Source organism: Tachysurus vachellii, chromosome 25 (assembly GCF_030014155.1).
Source record: "Tachysurus vachellii isolate PV-2020 chromosome 25, HZAU_Pvac_v1, whole genome shotgun sequence".
Taxonomy (NCBI): Eukaryota; Metazoa; Chordata; class Actinopteri; order Siluriformes; family Bagridae; genus Tachysurus; species Tachysurus vachellii.
In genome coordinates, this window is record NC_083484.1 from 16,274,078 (window position 1) to 16,289,077 (window position 15,000).

The following is a 15,000-nucleotide window of genomic DNA, read 5'->3' on the forward strand; positions in this document are numbered from 1 at the left end:
GCATGGCGACAGGACGGTGTTTGAACGATCAGCATCATTCAGCACTGAGGCAGCTGCACTGAGGCAATCAGCTATGCAGTGGCACACATGATCAAATGCATTCATCCTTATGCAACAGCCTATTGTAGTGCACTCCGCTCACAGACTCCGTCATAACGCATCATTATCATCTACATGCAGATTACAGAAAAATCAAGTCAATTATGAACTGAATCATTTAGAATGCATGTAAGGATTTGTCTCTAATCCGTGCATGCAACTCTGGACACATGCGCGCGACACACGCACGATGAGCCCGTGAATCAATTAATTAAGCAAAAAAAAAAAAAAAAAAAAGGTAATCGCGCGAGCTGTGCTCTGCTGGAAAAAGGGCTCGCGAGCTAACCTGGAAAGTCGCGCGGGGTCACCGAACCCGCCGCGCGAGCTTGACATGAAACGTCCGACCTTCCCGCTGTGATGTTTTCGCCGCGCCTCACAATTACTGTCGGCGATATGGATTTATGATGGACACACACACACACGGGCGCGCGCGCGCGCGCCAAAAATAATAAAACCCCCTGGACGCGTCAGTGTCAGTCAGTGAGTGGTCGCGCGCTTGGTCCGTCTGTCTGTGTCGCCGCCGGCCGTCCTGCGCGAGCGCCGTCTCGTCATGTTTCCGTGTTGTTATTAAACGCGCCTGTCAGAGACAGTGGAGCCCGCCAGAGACGCCATCATCTCCACCTCTCTCTCTCTCTCTCTCTCTCTCTCTCTCTGTCTCACTCTCTCACTCACTCACTCACTCACACTCTCTCTCTCTCACTCTCTCTCACTCTCTCTCTCACACTCTTTCTCTCTCTCTCTCTCTCTCACTATCTCTCTTTCTCTCTCTGTCTCTCTCTCTCTCTGTCTCTCTGTCTCTCTTTCTCACTCTCTCTCTCAGGTCTCTCTCTCTCTCTCTCTCGCGACTTGTTGTGACGCAGACATAAAACACGGAGAGCGATAACGGAGTGGGAGGGAGAGCGACGGCCCCGAGTGTGTGTGTGTGTGTGTGTGTGTGTGAGTGTGTGTGTGTGTGTGAGAGAGTGTGTGTGAACACCTTCACATCTGTACAGCGACCCGTTGATACCGGAGGCGTGTCGTGGGTTTAAAGGAGAGCTTCAGTCCCTCAACCGCGCGCACGCCTGTGTGTGTGTGTGTGTGTGTGTGTGTGTGTGTGTGTGTGTGATCCCCCCTCCCCTCTCTCTATACTAATTAGCCAAAGTTTCGGACTGTCCTAATTGGGAAGCACACGGGACTTGTGAGAGAAGTGTTTATGTTATTATTAGTATAATGTTCTGGATTGTTATTATGCTTAATATGTTTGAATATGTATATGTCATGTAATGCACATTAGCATATTTATTATTACAACAACATTAAAATAATATTAAGAAGAAGAAGAAGAGCAAGAACAAGAGCTTTGCATATTATGTTGTTGTTATTATTATTATTATTGTTATAATTATTATTACTATTATTATTTATTTTATTGTTGTTATTTTTATTATCATTATTATTGTTGTTGTTAGTTTATATACTATATGATATTTCTAGCTTACTGTTTATCTTTATTCAAATAAACGTGTATATGTATTTATTTGCTAAACAGCACATTTCCGCACCAGAGTTTACAAAAATGCGTATTTTTCTATTTATTGTAATTATTCCCGAAATAAAATTCAAATTGTGTGCTTTTTCACAGGTGCGCCAGATGTTTAATGCATATGGTGGTTGGAGTAAAAACCGTATGATAAAGCTATGATAAAAAGCTCTATGTTTATCATAACTGAAAGCGTGTAATTCAGTGATCTGCATGCTGTGATGTTCAAAATGGCCTCTGGGTAGCAGAAGCATCAGTTCTCTCACAGCACACCAGAGGGCATGAAACACCACACGTCCTCAACAGAAGCATATTTACCTTCAATACCATGCTGGCCTCGTTTTAATGCCGTTTTCTCGCTCACCATTTTATCTTGGGGAATCCCGTCGCCATGTTAAGGTGCTTGATTGAGAAACAAACAATGAGATTCTGGAACAGAAATGACCCAGAAGGCACTGGGAGATCACAGATCATTTCATTTTAAATACTGTCAACACTATGGATTGGGGGGGGGGGGGGGAGGTTGGCAGCATTGCTCTCATGGGTGCAAAACAGTGCTTCGAGAATGCCCTAAAATAACATAAAGTGCCTGCTAGGGTGGCCTTATATTGAAGAAAACGTAAAGTGTTGACTTCCAATAAAGCTTGTAAGAAATGTGATAAAAGACTGCCCTTGATGGCATGCCCTGTAGGATGCCCCTTCATGGTAGAAACATGTTACAAAATGCCCTTTAAGCTGCCCCTAGATGCTAGCAAATATGTTGTGGCCTTTAGAGTGTCCTTTAGGTTGCCTTTAAGATGCCAATGCAGAGCAAAGTGCCACTATGTGTAAATGTGCCCATTAGGCTGTTTCTATAATAGATGCACTCCAGATTACCCCTGATTTTACACCTACTGAATGTCGGGGTGCCTTTTTTATGTTCTGCCAAAGGCTCTGTGTCTGCCAATATTCAACCCCAGGCCCAAAATAAGAGGACAAACTCATTATAATAAATGGCTCCAATTTCCCTCTGGTGTGTTTCCTCTTTAAACAAGACATCTGTCCTGTTCAAAATATCCTTTAAAGGAGCCGTTTGTCATTTTTACAGCCCTCTGTTGGATATTAACGGAACTGCTGTTATGGTGAAAATATTAACAAGCCTTTTTTTTCCCTTTCTCTCTCTGTGTGACTTGCCATTATTAAAATGAACCAGGAAACATTTTGCTTTAACTTTCTGGGTCAGAAATTCTAAAAATTCTAAAAATTACAGACGGCTTTTTTAAATTTCTGAAGCAGGTGAGGGATTTAATACGTTATGCTATTTGAAAATACGAAACTGTATCGTACTGTTCAACCCTTTATTTTAAGCAGCGATCAGCGGTGTATTGAGGCTCGCTGTAAGACATGTTCATAACGTTGGGCGAGTTGTCTGGTGACATGGGAGGTAACTAACTGACACCTTATGACAAGTTGTGATGTCAGAATTACAATAGCAGGCTGGGAGTGCAGGTTTTCATATAATGCTGGTAAACCAGCCTGTAATTAAGTCTTTACAGTGTTTTGTTTATGAGCCAGAAGAAAACCTTTCACCAAGCCTGGAGTTTCCATCATTTATTTCAATGATTTATTTAGTTATTACTTTTTTGTGACAGAATTAAAAGGTTTTTTTTTAGGTTTTATACACCAAGTGTTAATCCTACTTACAGTGAAATAATACATTAACACACCTAATTGTTTTTTTTTTATGAAGGTCTGCTTCCAAGACTGGACTGAGGTAAGAAACTCATCAGAAAGTTTGAGTTTATAAGATAAATTGCAATAAAATAAAAGTGTTATTTATTTATCAACTCTTTTAAGGTAGAAATAAGAATGTGTTTAATACGTTTTTTTGTTTTTGTTTGATTGAATACTTTCAATGATGTTTGTCACAAATGCAAAGATAAGAAATGTGTTATTAAAAATTTATCTAAAATGTGAAACTGCATAAAAAGAAAACTGCATGATTATTTATTTATTTATTTATTCATTTTTTACAAACGAGTCTTTTCATTTAAAAGTCTCTTTACACTGAATCGGAGGAATCAATTCGCCTGCGCTAAGGAATTAAAGGATTCGATTCACTAACCGAATTTGTTCGAGGGAATCGATTCAGTCGAAAGGAGCTTTGAGAGAAATGATTTCTCTCAAAGCTCCTTATTTCCCATTCAGTTACGAGTTAAAAACACTTTTTTGTACAAGGAAATGTATCATCTTTTATTTCCTTTCGTGTTTATTATTGACAGTATGCTGTCAATTAATACAGTGAAACAACCTAATTAGACTATTTTATCATACCGTGAACATTTAGAGCCTATAACACACTTGCTAATGTGAAACACGACACTGCTGACAAAAAAAACATATAAATATATTGCCTATGAATCGTTCTTTTGGATCGGCTCTTGAAAGCCATTTCTGGGAATCGATTCGGATGTTATGATTCGCTTCAAAGAATCGATTCTTTTAGAGTTGAGTGAATGAGCGCGCGGTCCGGCTCTTCATACGCCGGGTGGCTGCCAAGCTTGCAACAGACCGGAAGTGCGCTGTCACCATAGCAGCCGGAGGGCGTGTGTATGTGCGTGTGTGTGTGTGTGTGTGTGTGTGTGTGTGTGTGTGTGTGTGTTCTGTTCAACACGACGTTCACTTCTCCGCTGCAGTTACATGATAACACACTGACAGGCGATCAGGAGGTGGGAGATTATGGAGGCTCAGAGTCATTGACTTCACCACTACATACACACATCATATGGACTCAGCACTCACACACTAGCAGGTATTTCTTTTTCTTTCTTTTATACATTTCTTGGACTATTGGACTATAAGCATCAAGCTGCACTAGTGATCAGTAGTGATTCACAATCATTTATCCATTTATTGCGTCATCATTACTGTATTTTAAGGAGATTGTATTTCAGGGCGTGTGTCAGTTTCTGTGGTTTTTCTGTCCTTGTATAAATCCACGTCCTATTTGAGGCTTTGATCCGCCATAAAAGCTTTACACTTACAGTTTATATTAACTTCCCGTGTGAATGATGTCAGCAGGAACCTCTGTGAGCTTGCAAAGAGGACATTACATTTGTTTGGGGTGTGACCTTCTGTAACATGGGATACACAATGTGCTGCTAAGTCATGCATCATTTTTTTCTTTTTTTTTTTTTGCAAACAGGAAGATATGAATAACAGACATGCCTAAAAAAAAAAGTACTGTACAGGTTGCTGCACGATTTACTTCTCAGTGTTTATCAGCGCCGAGTCTGCTCGAGTCTGTGAGAGTCATACTGTAGATATACACAAGCTCACGAGAATAAATCTAACAGTTTTGTCTCGATCACAAGCGAGAGCTCTGTCCCTGCATCCTTATCTTACCAAAAGATCGCAATCTGCACCGTAATCAAAATACCAGAGAAGGAAAAGACAAGGAGGGGTCAGGAATTCAAATGTGACCTCGCTGTGTGCCGTAGGGAAATGTAAATTATCTAAACAAATGATCCGTCAGGTCCCGTCGGCTTATCATGCACGTTCTGAGCTCAGCTCTTCTAAACCAACCGACTCAACATGTGTGTGTTTGTGTGATAAACAGCCACTAGCACCATGCTCCACCGGAGTATGAGGACAGCCGGGGTGGATCTTCCAGAGGTGGGGTCAAAAGATGTCCCTCTTATCGGCTACCGTCCCCTCCCTCCGGACGCCGGGCAGTTGGCGAAGGACACCGACACCAGAGAACGCGCCTCCTCTCAGGTGAGCCTGAAATGTTTGTGATGTGTGGGTGTCATCCAGGATGTTCTTTAACAACGTCATCGACATCATCATCATCATAACGAGTGATAAAGTCTTGCAACTGTCACTTAGTGCTTCTGGTTTTCAGGCAGATTAGAAGATTTAGTACAAGTCCCTAATAAAAGCAGGGGTTTGTAACTTTTAGTGTCCCTTTAAAAAAAAAACACGCAGACCCCATCTACTGAAACTACGTACGTCTTATTAGTTTTATTTTATTGAAAATTAGCGCAGCTGAGCACCATCGTGTTCAGGATGAGGGCGGAGCTTTAATTTGCCGCATCGGACTCTGTGCTGCCGAAAGCTTTATACAGAATACAACATGTACAACCCATATTAGCATCCATACGTTAAGAACACGACAGGAAGTTCAGGTTGTGAGCATGTAGCTACTCAAAGTCAGCTTTTCTTCATGTTGTTCGTTGCCTCGTTTCCTCTCCGTCTATAATACGGCTGTATGGCTCTGATTAGCACCGGTCATTCTGCTCGTAACCCAGCTGCTGGGTTCTCAGGAAGCAAGCTATGGAATGATATGATATGATAACCCACACAGACAAAGCTATATCATGGTACAAGCTGGTGATGGTGATAATCTCAGTTATATTATCATGTTCTGTCAAAACATGATATCAGATTTTCACTTAAGTGCACACTTAGAACTCAGTACATCTCTAAAAGAACCCCTGATTAAAAACACGAGGAACCCTTTTGTGTTCACTGTCGCTATTCAACTGAAAAAAATAAACAACCAGCAAAAACTATGTTAGCTAGCCGAGATGTAGCCATTCTGACTGAGGTTTCTGACCATTTTGAGAAACATTTAAAGTTCTGAAGTGATAAACATCACTATAGCGGCCTGTCGAAGAACATTCACTCGTGTCTGTCATGGACTGTTGATTTCAGAACTGTTCTATGGCACAAGGAGCTGCTTGTCTTTTGTCTTTCGGACCTTTTGAGTAGATACGGTTCTGTTTGGAAGAATCAGGCACGCAAAGAATCCGATTTCTAACAGTGTAGATCTTTACTTTCTAGATTTTTATCCACTTCAAAATGCTTCAGTTTTGAAATTGTGTAATTGAGTAACAGAAAAACCTTCGGTGCACCAATTTATAAGCAGGATTTATATCTTTGTAATATAACTTAGTTATAAACGCTGCATGAAGTCATAACTTGGATTTGAACGTCTATGAAATGCTATCAATGTAAAGAGTAAATGTATTTGTGTGGCCGTAGTCTGTAATAATTCATTGTAATTACTAAATAATGAGCTTTAAGCTAAATAAGTAATGAAGTAAAAGTTTAAATTGTCTTTAAATGTAACTGAACATGAGAAAAATGCAATACAGAGCATCTGGTTCAGTATGTCTTATTATTACTGCTGTGCTCAGAGTTCATCTAACACTTTGGTGCTAATGCTTAAAAAAGAAGTCACACTAAGTCGGTGCAGGGAGATTACCACGGGCCATTTCCCTCCTGTCGGGTCACATGACTCGGCGGCGTCTCGTGGGTCTAAAGCAACGGGGTGCAACACAGTGGCTCTTTTGTAAGCAGCGCACTTAGATGACACAGTCAGGGACTTGAACAGTCAACATGCTGAAACCAGATCCTGCACCACGGATCAGGCTTTATTAAAAACGCCGGGGCGATTGTGTAAGTTAGAAGAAAGCCTCGGGTCATTCTTATGTCTAGAGCCCGTTCTGGCTAAAAACAGGCCGCTGACGATCCAGATCATCTTGCGTCATGTTCTCGCCCCTGTGTGTCACCATCAGCGAGCAATTCTGCTAAAGTGAAATGATGTCAGATGAAAACGCACTGCATGAACTTTTTTTTATTACTACTGATTTAAACGACGACCTTCAGAAACGTCCTTCCGTGGTCGTTATTCCAGACACGTCTCAGAGGACACCCGGGTCGTATTTATACAGTATAACAGGTTCGAGCGACGGGAAGCTTCATGCTCTATTAGAACTTGTGTATTTTTTTATACTGTAGTATTTGTTGCTCTTTAATTTCTCAGAAGCGAGAAAATACACTACATTAGTGAGTCAGCCCTGTAATTTAACTACATTAAATATTTAATCTTCAATTTTATACTCAATCTTAGTAATGAACATTTAAAATTACTGATAATTGTAATTGTAATTATAATATCACATAACATTAAGAAATGGATTTTTATTTTTAAACCCTTCAGATCCTGCTCAGGTTTTGGCAAAAATTAAGGTTATGCATCTACAAGGAAAAAACAAAACAAACTACTTAGCTAGGTATCCAGTATAATAACGTAATAAATTAATTAACGTTTCATAGCCTAATAAAAATATCTACAAAGATTATAAACTTGCATTAAGGGCTTTATCAACTTCACAACACTTTCGACGCTTCGATGGTTTTTTCCTTCCTGTTTATTTTCTTCAGAACGATATTAAAGAGCTCTGGTCATTGTGTAAGATAGACCATTTCTGACTTAACAGTTCAGAGACAACTTCATAAGTCACGGTACACCGTGATGTAAATGATTGGAGTAAAGACGCTAGTTTGATGAGGTTTTGTCACGCTAATGGCTCCACTTTGCATCTCCTCTTCTCAAACTTGGGACACTCCATTTTCCTAATGCAAATCTGGGATTAAATATTAAAGAACTGGCTAAACCTGGATCGGGTTCGATTACTCGGATTCACTGAGCGAAGTAGAAAAACTAGGGATAAGTGCAGTGTTAGAGCTGAGGAAAGCAACTTCAAGAAACAGGAAGTAAGACAAAGAGAACTGATTCATGGAAAGACGGAGAGAGGATCCGTAAATAGCCATCTGTGATGTTTAAAACACCATCACTGTTAAAGTGGTGTGTGTGAGTGTGTGTGTGTGTGTGAGAGAGAGAGAGAGAGAGAGAGAGAGAATAAGCACCATGACACAACAGCATGTCCTGTTTCCTGTGTTTGTCCACACTTTATTATGCACTTCCTGTAGCCGGCAGACACACAAGGCTGCTTAGGGACTGTGGGAGTTTTATTCAAGGTGAAACTCACTAAAAAAAAACCCCCAAATAAATAAACAGTGTAAATATTCAACCTGCAAACATCAGCGACTTCTTGTTTTTCATTAGAGAGATTATGATTCTAATGAATATGCCATCAGCGCTACTTCCTACAATAAACCCTTTGTGACGTAAAATTTATACGAAATCTATACAAAAATATTTGTTCTGTTGAACCGTAAACACATCCGTACAAAAGTTCATCAGTTCAGCAAGAAAATCTTTATGAGTCATAAATCCTATAAATCCTTTACAAACAGCTGTGTTCAGTAGTATTTCTAGCTCCGCCCCTATTCGTGATGAAATTCATCATGGTGTCCATAACCCCGAAACATATCACTTCACTACAGCAGCTACTACAAATCCTTCAGATGACATTTTTAAATCTTTTCAGAGACTCGAAACATTTGTAAAGTTATAAAGGATTCGTTCGGATCGATTAACTCTTTGGTTCAGTTAAACGATTCACCAGGTTTTGTCCATCACACACATGCTACCGGTGCGGATAGACATTAGGTTTTAAAAAATGCTTTGTTTCTCTTTAACCATTGTGTTTAGATGAAAGGAATGTGTGTAAACTGGATGTAACACAAAGGTAGTTCCAGGTCTCCCTCTGTTCCGGTTAGCATACAATAGGTGACGAAAGCAGAGAGAAAAACAAAAAGACTGTAAGAAGAGTAAAATATCCAACCCTAAAATCTACTTACAGAAAAAGAGAAGCTCGTTTTTAAAATACTGCAAATCGTGAGGGTTTTACTCAGGAGAGCGCCCTCTGTGTAAACTAGCTTACGTTCAGTAGTTAGCATGAAAGTGAAAGTATTTTATTATGGAATTACAGTCGGATTGAACGGCGAACGCTACACTTCACTACACTACACCTCTGAAAGCTCTTACAGGTTCAGTCACGCTGTACCTTATGAAGCGTCCTCCATGTCTCGACACACAACCTCCGTCATGATTAGCAGCCGATTCCATTCTGTGTCAATGGATTTTGATGAATGAGAAAATAAACTGTCCAAAATGAAAAGAAGTGAAAAAACAATAAAGAAAGTTATAAAATCAGGATATGAAAGTAGCAAGCAGACTTGTGTTGATAAAAGACTGAAATGTTAACTGGATGTTCACTGTGAGCTCAGTTAGCATCAGCTACTTAGCGGTTCTTCACTCTATAATAAAAAGGATCAGCGGGGGGTCACAGTGGCTTAGTGGTTAGGCCTCACACCTCCAGGGTTGGGGGTTCGATTCCCGCCTCCGCCTTGTGTGTGTGGAGTTTGCATGTTCTCCCCGTGCCTCGGGGGTTTCCTCCGGGTACTCCGGTTTCCTCCCCCGGTCCAAAGACATGCATGGTAGGTTGATTGGCATCTCTGTAAAATTGTCCGTAGTGTGTGATTGCGTGAGTGAATGAGAGTGTGTGTGTGTGCCCTGTGATCGGTTGGCACTCCATCCAGGGTGTATCCTGCCTTGATGCCCGATGACGCCTGAGATAGGCACAGGCTCCCCGTGACCCGAGGTAGTTCGGATAAGCGGTAGAAGATGAATGAATGAATGTATGAGAGGATCAACATGGGGTTGAGTTTTCTAAAAGCAAACATAACAAAATGTCCAGCTAGGTGACGAAGCACTTTCCCTTCTATTAGTGTTCATATTTTATTCTTCCTCACATGTAGGTCACTTTGGATGAAGATAGATTTTGCAGGCTACTGGATTAAAACCTCAAAGCCTGCCTCTTAATCCTGCTTGTGTTTAATAAAAGGTTGTCATGGTGAGGTACAGTACATGAGGCTTAAGAGAAGTGTAGCAGGCCCTAGACACCAACTCAGAGGTGTAGGTTTCATCCCTCGCGACGAACGTCCATACCTGCTCACATCTTATCTACGTTCTTGATGGATTTTAATTCAGATATCTTGTGATATTTGAGGAGCTCGATAATTCTACAGGTTTTTCTCTCCAGTGCCGTCGAGATACGAAATGGCGAAAAATTCATCCTCTAACCGAGGAGTTTTTTTCTTCAGATTCGTTCGTGTTATTTTTTACTTCAGAAGGTTTTAAGCGCTGTATTTTTGATGAATGTTGATATTTCTCATATTTATCTGGCTTTCGTTGCTATTCTGGCACTTATTAATAACAAAAGCCTTACTAGCTACAGTAGGTGCTAGCTATATTGCTAATCATTTGCTAGCTTTACCTGAAAACAAGGTTTAAATAAAGTTGTCAAAAACCTAAAAAAGTAGCAGTTTGCAAACTTTATTTTGGTGAAAATATCTTTAAAAGCCTTGTGTAGAAGGTTATTTGGTATTTAGCAGTAATCGTTAGCCTTAGCCGTTAGCTATCACTAGGATATAGACAATATTATTACAGAAAAGATTTAACAGCCGGTTTTATGGCTAAATGCTAACTAGCCAAATCAATTAGCTTTAAGCATTATTTATGATAACTCTACGTGAAATGATTTCCTGTCAGAGATTGTTTAAAGTAGAATCTTTTTTGGAAGCTAGAAGCTTTAACTTTTTTTTTTTTACAAGAAGCCGTGAGAATATTAAAAAGACTCACATTTATTTGTACAAATTATCACCACAAACATATCACCATTTATTTCAGCTATTTTATTGACACAGTATTTGTCTAAAACTATTTTATTAACCAGATTCGATTAAAAAAGATAAGTATAAAGCTACAATGTCATGTTTGCCACAACGAGAGCGTTCAGGACGGAGAATAAAGAAAATAAAGTTCTTTACCACAAAGTTAACCTTTTAAGGAAGAATAAAACAAAATAACCCCGTACTTCCTGTGTTCTTCTTTATCTCTTTGTTATTTGATGTAAATAATGTTCATTGCACGGCTCCACCTGAAGCATTCACGTCTGTGTGACCCTACACGTGTGCTATCAACACCGAGCTTACAGAGACACCGTCGCCGTCCGTGCAAATTAAAGCCACACACAGATGACTGCTGTGTCAATACGTGCCGCTTAACAGGCTTTTCTTTCACGTTGTGCAAGCCAGAGGCGACGCTGTGAGCAGGTAAATCATCAGAGGATTTAGTTTAAAAGCAGACGATCGGCGCGCACGTCCCTCTATTTCAGGGAGAACATTAGCGTGAAGAAAAGGTGCAGAACATAAATGTCTTCAAAAACATAATCCACCTTTTGTGTGCCGTCTGCCCTGGACGGACAGGTTTATCCACTGTGAAGTCAGGAGACCATGTGTGTGTCTGTGTGTGTGTATGTGTGTGTCTGTGTATTTCAGACAGAGAGAGAGAGAGAGAGAGGAAGAGAGAGAGAGACCGAGAGCCCTGTAGCTTTAGGTGTGTGTGTGTGTGTGTGTGTGCGTGTGTGTGTGTGTGTCTGTGTGTGTGTCTGTGTATTTCAGACAGAGAGAGAGAGAGAGAGAGAGAGAGACCGAAAGCCCCGTATCTTTAGGTGCTTTGTGTGTGTGTGTGTGTGTGACGGAGTGTGAGACAGAGAGATTTTTTGTGGTTGATACTGTATTCCGGTTGCTTTAGGCTGTGTGTGTGTGTTATGGGTGTGTGTGTGTGTGTGTGATGGGTGTGTCCTCATGACATGATCCTAGGGGGTTGTCTTAGCTACAAGCTCAGGTGTGTTTGTACAGCTCCACGTTACAGCCTGTGTGTGTTTGTGTGGGTGTGTGTGTGTGTGTGTGTGGGTGTGAGTGAAAAAAAGAAAACAGAGACAATGAACTCCCAGCAGAGAGAAAAGTCAAGATAAAAAGCATAAGCTCAGAGTATTCATCTGATGTAAGGCTCAGGAGGAGGCAGTGTTGTTTTTGTCACAGGCTGCTCAGGATTTCCAGGAAGTTGGCAGATCTTCACCAGTCTGGGCTTGTTCTGTAAGTTAGAGCTCCAGTTTTTGTGTCTATAAGAAACGAAGCGCAGCCAAGGGCAGAACTTTACGGTGCGTGTCAAGCAGCATGTGCATGTTTCAGATTAATCATCTTTCTTCCTCCTGCTTTCATTCATGCACAGCTTCGATCGTACAGCGCTGTGACGACTGTGTGAAAAGTTTGTGCTGTTTGATTACGTCGTATTTCACTGTAACGTTCTTCTGCATGCGATAGAACTTTATCAGCTTCACTTTGCACTTTGGACCTCGACCTAATTTGCATGATGATTGCGTAATGGATTATTACATTATTATACATCATAGCGCAACTTTTCAGAATTGAATTGCCATAGAGTTTCACTTTTAACGTTCTGGGTCGTTTACTCCTAAAGACAGACGCACCAGATGCTCCAACGGCTTCTCTACACCCTAAGACCTGATCCGGTTTAAACCCCACACGTTATTACTTTAAAGTTCTCTCGAATCTAGAACCCATAAAGGTTCTCCGTCTTGTTTTGGATTAGGGTTCATTCGTTGAAACCTAGAACCGTTTCCACTGTTTCCATGTCAGACGGAGTTAGGAAGCTAGAACTCTAAATTATTCAATCGGCGAACACTTAAAGATCATCTGAAGAACCCAAGTACCACATAGACGGGTACATTTTAAATACCTACAGGCTGCAGGTCTGAAGAAGAAATAATAAGCAATTATATTGGAGTTTGTTCCAAATACATAATGAGCGAATACATGGAGAAGGAAAGAGACCTTCAAAGGTTCTTAGAAAAAAGGGAATCCGTTATTATTTAGCTTCACTCTCTTGATACTGTACTTGGGCTTTACACTTTTATAAAAAAAAAAAAAAAGGTTCTTTGAACGTTAGTGGGATAATTAAAGGAGCATCTCTTCCAAAATAAAAGTTCCACATGGAATATTTTCTTATACAGAAAACACTACAAGAAAAAAGGTCTTGTTAGGAGTTACATAAAAGTTCGATTGACAATTAAAGGTTCTCATGTTTGGGGGTTAATATGGGTTCTTCTTGGGAAATGTTTTAGATTGTAACATTCTACATAGACAAGTGTGAACCATGTGATGTCATGCTTTGCATCTCATGAATATTTCATGGTGGAAAATCCTGTCTGGTGCCTGAAGCCATTCGATATACGCATGGAATAAAACATGAGCACATTTCTATAGTTCTGCACTTTTTCTTTCCGATTCTTTTTTGTTTTCCTTCAACACATTTACACTGACATTTTCTTCCACTCTACAGTATGTAAGAGGCTCAGTGTTAAACACAGAAAAAAAGGTTTCCATTGTACTCATTTTTGAGTGAAAGGAATTGTGAATGAAAGCGGCGCTTTGTCCCGGTCTGAATGCGCGGGGCTTTAGGTTGTGTTTATCGCTTTGTTAGATCTGTGTTGTGGTGTAAACGTGTGGGATTAAAAGCTCAGCTGGTTTGCGGCGACAGGATTTTTAAATGCCTTAAGTGAAATTTTACACTTTGCTTTGATTATATGCTGATTCGTCAAAAAAAGCCAAATAAACAGGATCACTTGTGTGTGCAGTTTTAGGTGTTTTTGTGGTATTTTTTTGTGAAACTGAATCTTGCCGCAGGTGTTTAATTACCTACTGTACCTGTCTATATATATATATATATATATAAGACATAAATAAAACACTGTGCTAAGTGATGGGGTTGTGTGGTGAAGTAGAATTACTTTAATGAACGACACCTGAGAATAAATGAGTCACATCCTGTTGTCACTTACGTTATAGCAGCTCTCTGTCACTCACTCACTCATTTCCTACCGCTTATCTGAACTACCTCGGGTCACGGGGAGCCTGTGTCTATCTCAGGCGTCATCGGGCATCAAGGCAGGATACACCCTGGACGGAGTGCCAACCCATCGCAGGGCACACACACACACACTCTCATTCACTCACACAATCACACACTTCGGACAATTTTCCAGAGATGCATGTCTTTGGACCGGGGGAGGAAACCGGAGTACCCGGAGGAAACCCCCGAGGCACGGGGAGAACATGCAAACTCCACACACACAAGGTGGAGGCTTCTCTTTATTCTCTCTCATAACATTTCTACACCGTGTCTGCCGAACAAGTCCCTGTGAACGACCTGTCGCTATAGAAACCGTAACGTGTCAGAACAAGCACGTTATATTAATATATATATATAAATATTAATAGAAACCTGTTAAGTGCAGCTTCCTGTCCAGAAATAAAAAAAAAATCCGTTCAAACAGAATACAAATGTAAAATAAAAGTCTACACAAGAGTGTGTCTGTTAAATATAAGACGAATCACACTGTGTGTTTAAAGTAATATTGTACTTTAAATTTACATTGGCTCCGCCCACTATTATTAAAGCAAACGGAAAAGCGGACGTGTTTTTCTGCTCATGTGAAAAACACAATCCTCTGTAGATTTTATCCATAATGAGTGTTACTTTTTCACATTTTTACACACACACACACACACACACACACGCACACACACAGTTCCCTCTCAGTACATTGTTTTGTATTAGTGTATGAATAAATGTCATGTGAATTTACCAGAAAGGTTTTTAATCATGTCTCTGCTGTGTTCCTCAGGTTGAAGCCTCCCCCATGAAAACCACTTGGTACTGCCCACTGGACCTGGTGAGTCCACACAAGCAGCTCAAACTCAATTTCTTTCATAACTCAGAC

At 40.4% G+C, this 15,000-nt stretch overlaps 2 protein-coding genes across 7 annotated transcripts in view; one reads left to right on the forward strand and one right to left on the reverse strand.

Moving 5' to 3' along the window:
- phf1 (PHD finger protein 1) overlaps positions 1-924 on the reverse strand; it is a 15,132-nt gene extending 14,208 nt beyond the window's left edge. Inside the window, exons 1-2 of one of the 4 annotated variants that reach the window (XM_060862103.1) lie at positions 386-923; positions 1-170 (exon numbers count right to left, since the gene is read on the reverse strand). The exon at positions 1-170 is cut by the window's left edge and continues 438 nt beyond it. Coding sequence is in view for 1 of the 4 variants with exons in the window: in XM_060862099.1 (XP_060718082.1) it covers positions 386-432 (47 nt within the window). In the remaining 3 variants the exon portion in view is untranslated. The other 3 variants (XM_060862099.1, XM_060862102.1, XM_060862100.1) reach the window with 3 other exon arrangements.
- A 3,283-nt stretch (positions 925-4,207) lies between these two features.
- rgl2 (ral guanine nucleotide dissociation stimulator-like 2) overlaps positions 4,208-15,000 on the forward strand; it is a 26,355-nt gene continuing 15,562 nt past the window's right edge. The window contains exons 1-3 of one of the 3 annotated variants that reach the window (XM_060862263.1): positions 4,208-4,409; positions 5,217-5,374; positions 14,905-14,952. In XM_060862263.1, coding sequence (XP_060718246.1) covers positions 5,228-5,374; positions 14,905-14,952 — 195 coding nt within the window. In that variant the 5' untranslated portion in view covers positions 4,208-4,409; positions 5,217-5,227. Of the gene's footprint in view, positions 4,410-5,216; positions 5,375-12,080; positions 12,293-14,904; positions 14,953-15,000 lie in introns of those variants that run through there. The other 2 variants (XM_060862262.1, XM_060862265.1) reach the window with 2 other exon arrangements.